The sequence below is a fragment of the Diadema antillarum genome, unplaced genomic scaffold (assembly GCF_040938485.1).
Source record: "Diadema antillarum isolate AM-2024a unplaced genomic scaffold, OU_Dant_1.0 scf00000029, whole genome shotgun sequence".
In the NCBI taxonomy this organism is placed as follows: Eukaryota; Metazoa; Echinodermata; class Echinoidea; order Diadematoida; family Diadematidae; genus Diadema; species Diadema antillarum.
Window position 1 is genome coordinate 3,624,243 of NW_027270918.1, and position 15,711 is coordinate 3,639,953.

Here is a 15,711-nt window from a genome sequence, read left to right on the forward strand (position 1 = left end):
AGAGATAGATGGAAACCGCCACAGTCAGTTTGATTGATTTCAAATTAGATCGCCGATGAGCAAACTGACAAATGAACCCCGACGTGACCGGTCGAGAGGTGAAAGGTCAAGGCAAATGTCAGGTTCTGGCTAGACAAAGAGCGGCATATACTGCGAATTCGATAGGGCAGGTCCATTTATTACTCTAATCTTCTACAAGGTGTCGACTGGATATATCACGCTTATAATGTGAGCGGACTGTAACTAAAGAGAGGAAAATATAATTTTGAAGTACGAGTTTCTGTTAAAAAAAAAAATCGGGATAGGTGCAACACAGCCTATGTACATGTGTACAAGTCCTGGACCAGCCGTGCATGTGGACCGACATTGCGATAACTCTCCGAGCATTTTAATAATATTAGGCTTTCATCTAAGACCTCTACGGTGTTAAGCTTACTAGATTACGTGTCAGAGTCCCATACGTGATCAGCATCTGATTCGCATGTATAGGCTATTACATGTTGAAGTAAGTTTTAGAAAAGGAAAGCGAATGGAAAATCTCTCATTAGTACTCGGAGATTCATGGTTTCAGATTGTGTTGGCACAAAACATTTGTTGTCTGAATGTTCTCGTTGTTGGATAATGTTAACTGCTGAAAACACCTCCAGACATATAAGTCTGATGTAGTAACTGATACGTGAAGACAAAATTCTTAACTGGCAAGAGTGTCCCGCCTCTCTTTTCCCTTATTTGTCGTATTTTCTTAATCGTTGACGGATTGTCGATGATAAATTGGCTTCGCAGATATGGATGTAATACACCGTCAAAAACATGTTTGTACGTCACCACGCTCTACAAGTCGCATTATTTGTTTCTTTGACGAGGTACACCCACGGAAAGTGGGTCAGATAGCCATCATAAAAACCTTAACATGCTCAGCGAGTCGCTAAGAGGGGAGGGATAGGTCCCAGCGGTGCAGCCGCGCATAGAGCGGAGTCGTCGTCTCGGTGGCCGCCGAGCCACCCCGGGAGTTCACCGGGAGACGCAGGGTTCAAGTGAGTTCAGCTGGCTCGGCTGCCAGGAGATGGTAGATAGGCGGACCATGGTGAAAGAAATAGAATGTTGGAATGCAGCGAAACAAATTTGGTGAGGAAAAAATTCCCCAAAATATCCTAGCCCAATAACCGATCAGCCATTGACCCCAGCCATAAGAAATATATTTCAGGTAGATGCATTCTAACAGGAATTGCATGGATTTCATCTCTTCGTCTGTCAAATTTGAGCGACAAATTTCATATTAAACAGCAAATGGTGAGGGAGCAAAGGCTGTACAATTAAAATATGATAATGATATGAAGGTTTACAGTCAAAATACATACTCTTGCCATCCCTATCAATACCAATTAAAGGACATCCGAGCCATGTATTCTCGATTCACGTCAGTTATGCAGCGTGCTTGTTAACGAAATAATATCATGGCGTGAATGTATAGATCTGTAATCCTTTATTGTCTTAAAAGATCTGTAATATCTGCAATCTTACAATTTTGTTGGTATATTTCTGTAGTTAGTTTGTTAGTTCTATTGATGCTGAATCAATATAGGAGAACAAATTTGCCATTACGGCTCAATGAAGAAATAGACACATAAAATCCTTCCAACGCATTTTAACTTATGATAAATTTTGTTGAATAGCCGCAGATACGCCATCTTTCCTAAGATTTTTCAGTTCCTCAAAGGAGGAATACATCCCTATTTCCTCTTAACTACACATTCAAAACATCCTCGTAGCGCAAACGCAAAAGATTTACATCAAGTGTTAAATTGATTATTTAATAACAGTTCGCAAGTTGGGTTTAAAATAAAAGTAATGAAATCCTTTTGAAATATTTCAATCAAAATGTACCTTTGTGCAATGTCACTCTTACGCAGATGGCGGGTATATTGTCTTTTTTTTTTGTCCCCTAGCATACCATCTGGTAAAGAGATGCCATTATTACAGGTATGGCTCCCTTGAAAACGCGTCAGCCGTGTCAGACCCATATCCAACATCAAGCAAAACAAAACGTCACTGGGTTACCTACACCAGACATACGAGACGTAGTTACTTTCTTTGCTCTCTCTCCCCCTCTCTCCCTTCCTCTCTCTCTCTCTCTCTCTCTCTCTCTCTTCCTCCTTTCGGTATTTTGCAAGTCAAGAACCGTGCAGTTATTGACCCTGGATGTACCCCCGCGGGCTAAATCTTCAAATTGCTGATTTATGTATTTTGATGGGACGCACAAAATTACGCGGGAAAAGATCTCTTAACAACGCCAGGAGAAAACATCGTAGTCCCTAATCGAGTGCGACGCTAGAACTCTAGACTTCCCTTTCCAGATTCGAGATTTCCTGGCTCTGAGCTTGACCAAGAATATAGTTAAGCCAAAAGAACAGTCAATATTGTCTGTTTGGGTCGGTTATAATAAATACCTCATAAAAAGAGAGATACACAATGAGAGATTATGCGTGAGACGGGCTGGGCTAAAGCTAATTGAAATGATGTCACACTTCGTTTCATTTCTGCCTGATCTTAATAAAAGCTAGTTTACTAATGAGATGAATATCATATAGCTCTGTTTGAATTTGACCCCTTTCTTGAAAATTACCATAACAACACAGACCACGCCCTTAAGAGCTCTCTGTTGCCTTCCATGCCGTGTGCAACATTTTTAGATAGGACAGGATCTCGATTTTACTGAACTATACCACGATATTGTACGACGAATGTATAATTAGCTCAAGGTCAGTTCCATTTCACAGGGGTCAGTGGCTGAAGTAGGAACAATATTGCATGAGGGATGAATAATGCGTTTGGATAGTATAGGCAGTCTATGATGATGTATTTGGCTTTCAGATAAAAGTGATGTTATGACGGTCTTTCTCCGCGCATGAATTCGTGGTTATAATATCGCACGAACAGAAATGTATGTCCCACTGCACACCAGTCCAGCCAATTATAGGAAATATGACTCATTTTTTTTATGAATACACTGTTAATCATAATACATGAATAGGTATACATAATCAATAAACACACACACACACACACACACACACACACACACATATATATATATTTCAAAATTGAATTGAAATGGGTGCAAAATGTGAAGCTTATTACTTCACGTTCTTCCACCTGCGTCTACATTTAAATCTTAAATTATCATCGAATTCAAATGTTTAATACAACTACAGAGCTTGCAGTCATGAAAACACACACACACAGATGGGTGTGAATATGCCTCCGTATGAATTTTGATTGATTTGTGTTTTCTTCTGATATAATTTTTTATTTCATCCTGAAATCTTACGTGATAAATGTATCACTCCGTGTTTGTAGACGTGTGTACAGAAAATATGTGGATCGAAGATTTCTTCTTTGTTTTGCAGGTATGCATAGTAGACATCTCACTACATCACATTATGTCGATCACTTTCACCTGTAACCCCGTATGTAACGGATTCTTATCACATTTTGAAGTGTTAACAATTTTCCTCAACACGGATTCTCCTGTCTATACTCATACTTCATGAATATAAAGAACAACAACGAAGAAGATTCTCTCTTTGGTTTTTTTTTTGTGTTAATATTTCCTCTCCTGTTGATGTTTCATTGATAATCAAAAACTGGCAATCAATTTTTTTGCCATTTATTCCATCGTGCATTCATTTGTCAAATCGTTAAACTGAATTACATAATTATTTTCACTGCTGTATTCCCTAAAAATTGTTATGGATGGATTCAGACTATTATTGTTATTTGAGTAGGAACAGTTGCTGTCCTCAATTTCATTCAATCTAGTCTTTCAGGTAGTTTCAGGTAGCAAGTGCAGTTGCAAAACGTCACGGAGTCTTAAAGAACAAGCAAAAAAAAAAAGCCAGTTTGTAAGATGCTTGATATCTAATAACGAAGGTAAGAGATTTTCTTGTTTCTAATCGTACAATATTCATCAGACTGTGGCGTAAAGCATTGCTCGATAAAACACGGTGGGTTCTAAATATCAAATGCACATCATTTAAAAAAAAATCAAAAGTCCTCCACATGTCCGTTTGACAGAAATAAATAAATAGATTAACAAACAAATAAATAAACAAGCTCAAATCATTTTGATATAATTGATTTTGCTTCCCCTAATCAATATATGTAACCTAGATTCTATATAAAACTGTTCAAAATACTGGTTTTTGTGCAATTCAACAGAGCTTTATTTTACTTTGTGATTATACTTACTGTAAATCATAGCTACTATATAGGGTGAGTTTCCAATGATTCAGGGATACGGATATATTCAGCTTATAAATACGATATTTCACAGGTTACACCCTCTTTATTTCAAATACTACAATTGAGTTGGGAGAGAAATTCTTTCAGTACTCTCAGGAGATAAAACGCTCTCTCAAATTGCATACAAAATGACAGATGACGCATTCTGCAAAATTTCGTGCCACCTCTGTTTTTCTCTTCAACTCATTTCTGTTTAAAAAGGAACATAAATTTCAAATCCTTCCATCTCCACAGTCATTAGCTTTGTCCATTTTGAAAAGAATAAAGGAATATTGCCATTCCTGACTGAAGTCCTATATAGAATAATGTTTGAAGTACAGTTGCCGAGGGGGACCAAACTATTGTTTCGTGGCATGAAAGCAAAAATATACTTGGCATCAATGGTAGAGAACAACTTAAACTCTTTTGAATTATATTCACATTCTATTCAATTCAATTTATATTTTCTTATTCTGTTCCACAGAACATAATATAAGAAAATTACAAATGATCTCCATTACACATTGATTGAATATAAGATGAAAATCAGAGGTAATTACGGAATCGAAAGCATGTACACAAAGGTTGAAATAAAACTTGATACATTTCTGAGAGGAAAAAAAATGAGGGGTCCACTAAAAAGCAGTGCTTCTTTACCGTGGACAGCTCATGCAATCGACGCCAAATATCTATAATGGGAGCGTCTGTTTAACAAAGTTTTGTCCCCTGACAGAATTTCAAACTTAGGTCATAAAATGCATTGAATTAATGTGAAAGTCCCGTTTCGAACATTGAGTGTTGACTTATGCGAGCGTGAAGTGTGGGTTTTCTGGCAGATCTGGTACTGCGTAATACGTCACTGCTGTTGAATTTCTGAGATATCCATGTGAAAAAAAAAGAAAAATATGTTTGACTATTCAAACACATGAGTACAAACCCACTTTCATCAGACAGAAATTTAAACTGTATATTGTTTTAATTGAAAACAAAAATGAATAAATAGATCGATAAATAAATAAGACTGAATGCGTGTACCAAAAAAATAATAGATGCACAGTCCTGGTAATTCACCTCTCACCAAGCCAGTTGAATCAGCAAGAGAGTGTGATAAGATTCTTTAAAAACATGAAAGTGACCAATAGTATTTTTTAACAGACGAAATCCCAGTGTGTTGTGCAACACGATAAGCTTTTCCAGAATCTCATTAACTTGAGTGCTATAGTTTTTGCATTTCTGGGGCTTTAATTCCGATTCTCGCGGATATTTTTTAATCAATTAGATACCTTGGTGAGAGAAACATGACTCTTTAGACGCCTTATCATGTTGATTTATACCTGCTAAATTCGAATGTAAAATGTAAGTAATAACTTTTTGATAATAACTGAATTAGTGTTATCTTTTTCTTTGTGTTTATAGTATCATACTTTATTTTATGAAGAAGCAGGGCTCTGATCATCCCAATGAAAACAACAGCTATATTTACAAGACGAAATAGTAAAATAAGCAGACTAATCCAATCTGAAGCATTTAGTACACGCACATGAATGTATGTGTGCGTTGTGTTTTGTTTGTGTGTGTGTGTTTACTGTTAAACATATATATATATATATATATATATGTTTACTGTTGAACATATATATATATATATATATATATATGCACCATTAGTCCAACAGAAGAGAATATCGCTTATATCGATGCATTTAATTCATGCAGGTACGATGAATTCGTTTGTGCAATGATCATGATGTGACAATAGTCTTAAGTGTACAAAATCATCTAAACCGTTCTTCAAGAAAGAAGCATGTGTTACCCTCTGCAACGATTAGATTGATTTTTTTTTTTTTCGTGGTGACATTAGACATAGCAATACATATAGTTCGACGTTACATGTAATTATGAAGGATCGTGTTGAACTGTCTATTTTTACCAAAAATGGCAATTCATTTCAGTGTTTTCTGTTGTTGCTCTGTAGTTTTGTGGGGTTATGTTGTTTCTGTTTAAGGAATCGGTTTAAGGAAGTCATTGTTCGATAATATTGCTTGAGCCCAAAGACGTCAAGCAGCATAGGACCTCCTAAATTGATGTGGATGATCACATGGTTGAATATACCATTTGTTTTGTTTCTTGCTATTGTTTTTGTTAGTTTGGTTAAGAAAGGCACAAGATTGATATCTTGGCGAAACGATTTACAAATCTCAGTGTAAAATAAATATTAAAAAAAAAGCTGTAGGAGAAGATCAACAAATAAGATTATGATAAGAGTATCTCTTTCATTTTATACGTTTGAAAACAGATACTTCGCTCTAAGCCAACAATGGAGATAAGAAGAATCTTTCACTATAGGGCAATGCTTTTTTTCTCTTAAAGCATTCTTTTTTTCCCCTTTTGAAAAGGTGATGGAAGAAATACCCAAATGATATTTTGCTTGCATGACTAATATTATGTCTTTAAATTAGCACATAATATTTACACTGTTATCTAGAAGGAGTTTGAGAGGCCACACGCAACCGCAGAAGGGTGGTAGAAATTACGGCGCGCTTCCTGCATGGCACCAGCGGCCCTGCTTGCTACCCACCTCGATAAAATTGCTGAGTGGATCCGAATGCGGTCTCCGAGATGAAGCTCCGCCGGACCGCCTGCATGTACTCTCGCTGGCAACGCTGTACAGCCTCGGCCCCGTCCTGTCCGTGGTGAGGTGTAGTATAACTCATGGCGAACGAGTTGGTTCTTCTCTTCCCTTGCAATCCTATGACTCTAAAGAACAACAAAATGCAGCAAACATGTAGACTAAAATGGTGTGCACTTCATAGACAATCATTAAGTTCATAAAACCCATTGTTGATGATCATTTCAGTGCTATAACATGAAGGGGATACACAACTAAGTCTACTTATCTTAGCCATACCCCACGAATGTGGAGGGTTTTGAACATTTATTACAATTTCAAAAACTATCGAACGCTCTTAATTTGAATGGAAAGGAAAATAATGAAATGTCAATTCGATTGACAGAAGACTGGTGTATAAGAAATTTAAATCAGTGACTGACCTGACCGACTTATTTCCACATGTGAAAATAAACAATGTGCGATGACCATCAGCACTCACACGAATAAGAAAATTTCTTCGAATTGATCAATGACGATATGATAATCTATGCCCCTTGCGTGTGTTGTGTCCTTGCGCACGATAAAAAAATGTCTGTAGAACTGACAGATTTATTACATTCCATCGTCAATATTATTAGATAGCAAACTTGTTTGGACCAGGGCGACATCTTTTGTCGCTGAGAATGTTTAAGGCAAAGAATATGATACATTTACAAGCAATTAAAAGTCCCCCATATAAGATGCAATTTTCCCTCCGGAAAATCGAACTGATGATGATGATCTATCACTTTTCTTTTACTTTGTTGTTGTTGTTGTTGAAATATCTACCGTAATACAACTATCATAAAAATCTTTTCAGTATTACCGTCCGAAACCATGTTAAGCTCTTGTTTTTAAATGCATAACAATTTTCAAGAATCTTCAATGCTGAAAATGAAATAGTAGGGGCCATGGAAATTACGCAATTCTCATACAGCAAACATGAGTTAATTTGCTAAGTAGCTACCAGTGGCTGTGATATTATGTAGCACTACACAGATGTATTAAGGAAAAAATCCCTGAGGAAAAAAAAGCAGTAGTCTTAGCTTGTATTTACCAAAGATCCCTACAAAGACTCCTAACATTTTCGTGTCAGAAAAGCTTTCATTACGAAGCAATTCGAAGATAAAGAACGAAACACCGACATTGACATAACTGTCAAAAACGCTAACACACAAATTGATTTCTAAAAACAACCGCACTAGATTGCATTAGTTAAAAGGACATAAAAGACTTTGGTCGAAAAAAATGTTGATACATACGGTGAAAAAGATTATAGCGTCCCCCTTGGTCCGGCTAGACGTTTATCTTTTACTGACTGCGATGACCTGATTGAGCCGTCAAAGGAGAAATTCGTTCCGCTCAGGAGGGCGAAAGAGAAGGTCCATCGAGCGTCCACCCGAAGTGAAACCGCCACCAACCCTTGATGCACAGGAGATGGAGCGGACGCTTGTTATGCCAAGTTTAAGGTGTGGGGAGTTGAGGTGACACTACCTTACCTCCCTCAAAGCCACACGAGTAAACCTTAAACACAGCATGTTACCTGACAAACAGTCTCTACGGTTACGTCCTCCTATGGGCGGGACTATATCTTCTTCAAATTGTGTTTTTCTTTTGGCTTTTTTTTTTCTTTCTTTCAGTTTCTATGCTTGTCAAACGTTCATTTTTCTTTCCATATTTCTGAATGACTTTTTTTTTCTTCTCTCATAAGCTTGAAGCCATGGCCGATAGGTGTCACGGCTATATGCCTCCATAGCAACGCGCGCTACGCCTAGAATTCCGGGGCCAAGAGCGTTCAGTGGTTCGCTGGCCCCGATTCGTCGTTACCTGCACCAAGTACTACATCGAGTGGAAGAGGAAAGACGGAGGAGAATAAGAAGGAAGGGGAAAAAAAGAAGGAGAAAACTATTTTCGGGATTCACACTTGGTTCTGTTTGAGTTCCAACTCACAATCTCTCCCTCTCTTTCCTCACGAGTTCGTTGACTGAGAGTTTGGGAATGACTTCATCCTCGCTCTCCTCTGGGGGTGAAGAAAGGACAGCGACATTTCCGAACTTTAATTGCGCGCTGAAAGGAAACGAGGATGTTTTTATAGGGCGAGAATTAAGCGGTAAAGATCATGACTGAAAAACGGAGCTCGTTCCAATTTCATTCGCCTTCTTCTTTTTCGAACACCTTAACTCATTGACAGCGGACTCCGCACACTTTATGTAGGGCAGTTGTCAGTAAAAGTGAAAACCATCAGCAATAGGAAGTGAATGACAAAAAAAAATACAAAGGAATTCATTATTGTGAGCACATATGTGTCAGTTAGAATCAGAAAATGTCAGTTGTAGCTTTTTGCCTATCTGTATAATTCTCATTCTTTGTTTGGCCCTTTTCGACAATAAGACACATATATATACCTACCGCGCTATGTTGTGGTCAACTCATTATGGGAAATAACATACTTTTTCTTCATACTGGTATATACCATTCCCATGTAAATCTCCCCCCCCCCAAAAAAAAAAAAAAAAAAAAAATATATATATATATATAATTTTCTTTTTCTCGATAGTCGGTAATTTCTATTGGCATAACAACAAAGACTCTATTCAAGTTAAAGCATGCATTATGAACTGAATGCAAGTGGATTCTTTGTCACCGTATAAAGTTTATGCTGAAGCTACTTTTTTTGTGGGTCTTAAAATCTAATTACTTTTGAGAAGTTCTGTGTTGCAGATTCACCTGTTTTTAATATTGTGATGGCTTACTTCTTCTCGACAAGCATAAACAAACTCTCTCTCTCTCTCTCTCTTTCTCTCCCTGTTCGTGCCTCTTTGTCTGATTGTCTGTTTTTCTGTCTCTGTCTCTCTCTCTTTCTATCCATGCAAAACGCACACACACACCCACAAACACACAAACACACAAGCAAACAAACAAACAAGGCGGCAAAGTGAAGTGTTTGACCGCATGGAACTCAGAAGTCTTTCAAAACTCTTCATGAGGATTTTTTTCCAATTTTACCGAACGTAATGTCTCATAATGGGTGGTGTTACAAGCTCCCCCCAAAAGGGGGTAATTATTTATTAGTTTTTTGTTCCTTCCTGTCCGTCTTTCGTCGGACTTATCTCTAAAGCATCAAATGAGAACAGTCGCGATCACACAACGCCCACCTTACCCTAACACTCCAAATTAGTGCCCGCCTGGGGGCGTGCTAGGCCATTTAGTAAGCGGTAACAAAAGATTACTTCGCAACGCTTAGATCATTAAGGAAGCAAGCCACCATCCGAAGGAAAGGAAAGGGAACGCCGGTGGGGTAGATTTGTCAACACCCACAATTTGATAAGCTTTAATTTCTGTCGCACTTGCGTTTCAGTTTTATACTATTCCCGAGGAAATAGGCAATGGTCTGAAGTAATCAACGACTGAAAACGTAAGCAATCAACCATCCAGACAGAACCATGCTTGTTCAACGAGCAAACTCGAACGGGACATATCGCTGGACAGACAGCTAATCCTGATTAAAAGACAAAACACCTTAAAAAGTGGTCAGAAGCAATATCCTGTATACCGCTGTCTTTATTTGGAACATCACGAACACCCCTCCTTTCAAAAGAATATAAACTAAAGGCCCTTTCGAGGGACTAGATTTCTTCCGCCACGAGTCTGATGGAAAGGCTGAGCTCCGACGTTTACATCTTAGTGAGATTAAGATTTTCTTCGAATGGAAATGGCATATACGACAAGACGATATTTGGCTTTTTTGCTCGGATGCTCTTCCGACGTGATGTATCTATGTGATTCACTTTGCTATGCAACCACAACGTATTGACCAAATTGTCACGTTATGTACTTTCTGAAACGATGGTGACGGATCACGGTGACAAAGACAAAAGGAGCAAAAACAACAACGAAATCAACAACATTGTGAACGCACAGCTACGCGCGTCCTATCGAGTGACACAGATTGCTTCGTGATTCATTTGACAAGTTGATTAATGTAGGTGCGTTTCGATTTTATCGGGAACATAATTCAGCGTGGCAGAAAAACAAAATGTTTGTAGAGACATGAAGGAACACTACTCCGTTTGAATCAAGAATGTGGGTGATGACAATGTCCATGTCGTAACTTGTTTCGCCTAACATGGTGCAGATATACGATTCATACTGCCAAGGCATATACACTGTCTTTCTTTTTATCTTTCTGTCTGCCTGTCCTTCTATTTTCATTCTGCGTGTCTCTTTTTCTCTCTGTCTCTTTCTCCTTCCCTCTTTTTGTTGTCAAAGGTTATTGCTGGTCAGAGGTGGCTTGCTGATCTTTTCCTTTGTTGTTGTTGTTGTTTTTGTTGTTGTTTTTCTCCCTCCTTCTCTCGCTGAAAAGTAAGTTTCGACATCGGATCAGCACACGCCATGCAAAGAGTCTGCTTCATATCAGTATGTTAAGGTTGAAGGCCGATCAAAAAAAGTCAAGTATACTTGAGGTCGATGACCGTGCACAATATTCCCTTCTTTCTTTCTCTCTCCCTCTCTCTCTCTCCCTCCCTCTTGCCGCTTTTCCCCATTTACATCGAGTATCATCAGTTTTTAGGTTTACCGCCTTTTCATTATATTTATGTTTTTCATCTAGTGCGTGGAAATATTCAAGCTGGGACCATGACAATCACCATGGCGACGCGTCTTCACGGAACTGCCGATGAAGTAAGATAGGAACACGTGATTAGAAGTCGTCACGTAATTCGCTCCGTAATGACTGCCGTGTACGAAGCGGAGATGATGGACGAGTTGGATGCAGAAGGCATCGACTGGAATCCCCGTGCCTAACCCGCGGTCACCTCTCCATAGACAGTCACACATGCGTTGAATCAAGGGACGTGCTAGAGTCGTTGCCGTCATAGCAAGGAAGGCGCACAGCGGGCCGAGCACACTCAGGGCCAGCTTTACGATAAGACCTATATGCCTTCCAGCAACCGTGAGAGGGAAAAGAGAACTCCTATTCTCCCTCTCCTTCATTTTTTCCTTTTAATGACGAGGTGATGATAGCAGCGTACCTATTGTATCAAAAGAGATGGGGATTGGGACGGGAATTAAGCTCCACTGTCATATGGGATTTAGTGTACAAATATGATTGGACCATTTCGGTAGCCCAGGTAGCGCCGCGCGTTCTGTGAACCAGTCCTATAAACGCGAAACCGTGCGGAAGGGTCTTCTCTCCTCCTCCCCTGTCATCACCAGTCAACGACTTGGTGGTCACAGAAACAAACTGATTTGAAGGTTTACGGGTGCACGCACGCGCACACGCACGTACGCTGGGCGGTAATATCGCGATGGGCGCAATTTGTTTACTTCAATTGACTCATATTTCCCGAAAATTGAAAACATCGACAAATCTGTGGTTGATTGGTCACGAGTCATTGGCGGAGAGCGGCGAGGTGTCGCGAGCCCTTTCAAGTTCGTCGTCGTTTGCCGCCGTCAAGGTCGCTCACGTGCGCACAAATGGAGGAAAACCGTTGACGAGCGGTGTTCCGCAGCGACAATTCGTGGAAGAGATACCCCCCACCCGAGCATGACTGCAAATGAAGAAGACGGCACCGAAATAGATTTGCTATCATCTGGTTGTCGGATGGGCTGCCATTAAAACCCATCAATAGATATAAATATGCTTCAATAATGGAACTGCCTTCTCACATTGCTGCTCAGCGCCGCCATACGCATCACAGAGCTGTACATTACTGTCAATTTGTCTTCCTCGGGTGGGGGCGGACTCTAGCATGACGCAATGATCTGCGCATGGCATTTCAGATTCTTTCATGACTCGTGATCGGACTGTCTATGACTCCGGATGCACAAATCAAGAACAACGATGATTATAGACATAATTACTGACATTAACGGAGAATTTAACCAGAAAAAAAATGATATTCAATAATTATTCAACAAAACAAGAGCAATTCAATGCAATGTAATACAGAAAATTATCACCATTAGAATGCCAAGAAATCACCTATCATGCACAGTTCTTTTCACACTTTCAAATAGCTGTCTTCGACATGCCATTTCGGCATCGCTTGAGCATTACTGCAGTTACATGAGTAATATCACTGAAGGAAAGAGTGGCCAATTTAAAGTCAAGAGATATACTTTCTTCTTGACACTCCGGAAGATACATCAGATGACATTTCGTTTATACAATTTCTCTTTTCTGTGGCATAATCTATACACTGGGTGATAGAGTTTTTTTTTTAAGCCGTCTCAACAATTTAAGCTTCCTTCTCTTCTTCATTTAGTGTTCTGTTCGTTGTCCTCGTTAATAATCAATCAATTATTATTAATAATGACTGTGTCTGTCAGTTTTTCTGTTTGAGGTCACAAAATACTAATAATAGTCACTTTTCTCGAATATTGAAAAGGCGATCATCAGCGTTTGTCTCATTCGCAGTCATTCCGACGTCCAGCTAAAGAGCAAAGGATAGCCATCTATGGTATTTGAAAGAGGAGGTCCTCGGAGAGTGAACCGAAACGATATTTCAAGACATCTACTATAGAGGAAAGAAAAAAGGTGACATTTTTAGAGAGAAATGCCAGTCACGAGACAGACTTGTGGGTGTGTGACGTCTGGAGAAGAAACCTTAAGTTGTCAGGGTCGACAACCTCGGACCAGGCCAGGTCGATACCGGACCTACTTCGGCATGGGAGTTTCCAGATTACCACAACTTCCTAATTATTCATCTCATCTCGCACCCAACCAACCCCTCAAAAAAAGAGGGCCGACGTTGATAGCATGGTGAAAAATCACAGCCCTACTCTCTCTCTCTCTCTCCCTCTCTTTCTTTCCTGATTATATCCCATTCTCCATCTTCATCAGGTGTCAGAATTCTGTGCTCTTGACAGAGAGAAAGAAAAGAGAGAGGGAGGGGAAAAGAAGAATTAGTCAGGTGTCCATCGATTCTATCTGTAGGGCACACCGGGAAGGCTTCCTCTTCGTCTTCCGTGCAACCTTGACTCGGCTGCCGGTGCTCTCTGCTGACTCGAGCGAGTCCTAGTTTCAAGTTTTTGTGTGTTCTTAACCTATCAATCGGTTCGCTTGGAAGACAGCGTGAACCCTATAGTAACCGATAAACCGCGGCAAGCTAATCTACCGAATCGTGGTAACAAAAAAAAATGAAAACACACAAGGAAGAGTTAAGTGTGGAGGCATGTCATGTCTGCTTCTAATCACTGATAATGGCATACTGTTTTTAGACTTGGGAACACTTATTTCTTTTTGGTGAATGATCCAGTTAGTAAATGTTTGAACGACACATCCTACAGCACTCCACTAAATTCCAGCCCAATTTATTCTCCAAGAAGTATTTGACGCTGGTTGTAAAAGCCATATACGAATGTTTTTGTAAGAGGAATGCCTTAGCTTGATTTGCTTTGACCAATGGCATTAGAATTCGTGGTCATTTCTCGATTTTACGATATAAATGTACCGCAAGTATTCAAAGAAGACTTACATCCTTGATATTTTTTTAGATTCACGATAAGGTTATTCAATCGAAGAGACACACGTACGGTAGCTATAGGCCTATATAGTTGTCAAACTTAAGGATGCTCGTCTTCAATGTGTATTGAATAAAGTTCCCGAATGTCAGTACATGACATCATCAAAAGTCAAGTGAGGTATCCAGAAAAAGGGGGACCTAATAAGAGGAGTTATAGACATTCACAACTTTCCTACTATTTGTTTGAATTTGGTCAAACGTTCACTAATTTATTGCCCTAACTTTTCATTTGGAAATAAAATTCTCATTAAGACAGCTCCTTTGGGATAGAGGATTCTCCTGAAGGGTCCAATCACAGTCCTCAGCGGAAGAGCCAATTACTGAAATAGGCGACTGCTTTTAATACATCCACTCGCTGATCACTGCTTACACTTGTTTGTATGCTCTTCTCACTTCGTACTCTCCACACTCATCGGGATCCATTTTGGGTGAAATATATATGTTTTATTCTTAAGGAGCTTGACTTCATAGCACGCCAGTTGAGCCAGGGAGAAGCTCGACGCCACAAGACTTACCGCACCGCGCACCCCTCAGCAGAGAGGCGTGGCACTTTGAGACCACGCGCTTATCGGTCGAGTGAGAGTGCAGAGTGTAGTCCGTTGTTCACGAGCACACTTGAGATGATCAGTCATTAGAAGCCAATTAGTGGCGCTCCTTCAGGAGGCGAGAATATGACGTGGAGAGACAGCTCGTCTCTTTGAAAGGAGGAATATAAAGAGGGGAACCACTTTTGGGACACGCACACACACACACACACACACACACACACACACACACACACACACACACACACACACACACACACACACATGCACACCAACACAAGACATGATGGATAAAAAAGTAACATGGAGCGTGATTGATGTCTCGTTTTGGGGAGATATGAGGTTCATATCAGTCTGTTATATTGTAATATAGACATGGAAACATCAAGAGCCCATGACGTCACATCACTGCAAATCTCAAAACAATATTTGACCTCTCCCAAAAAATATATGTCACAGACGCTGGGAGGTCATTAATTCTTAGAATCCGAAGTGCATTTCTGCAGACTCAAGATTTGTTGTTGTTGTCGTTGTTGTTGTTGTTGTTGCTGTTGTTGTTGTTGTTGCTGTTGTTGTTGTCGTCCTCGTCGTTGTTGTTGTTATCAAAGAGGATGTAGAGAAACACTAAGACTGTATCTCATCCTAGTTTACCTATAGACATGATAGAAGCCATATTAAGATCGAATGGGACACAATATTTGCACCCAGA

The 15,711-nt window shown here is 39.6% G+C and overlaps 1 protein-coding gene across 1 annotated transcript in view; it reads right to left on the minus strand.

The window, feature by feature from the left end:
* Positions 1-8,358, minus strand: part of LOC139739080 (paired box protein Pax-9-like) — a 92,900-nt gene extending 84,542 nt beyond the window's left edge. The window contains exons 1-2 of the mRNA XM_071649699.1: positions 8,194-8,358; positions 6,860-7,038 (exon numbers count right to left, since the gene is read on the minus strand). Of these exons, the coding sequence (XP_071505800.1) occupies positions 6,860-6,995 (136 nt within the window). The 5' untranslated portion in view covers positions 6,996-7,038; positions 8,194-8,358. The remainder of the gene's footprint in view (positions 1-6,859; positions 7,039-8,193) is intronic.
* Between the last annotated feature and the right edge of the window lie 7,353 nt (positions 8,359-15,711).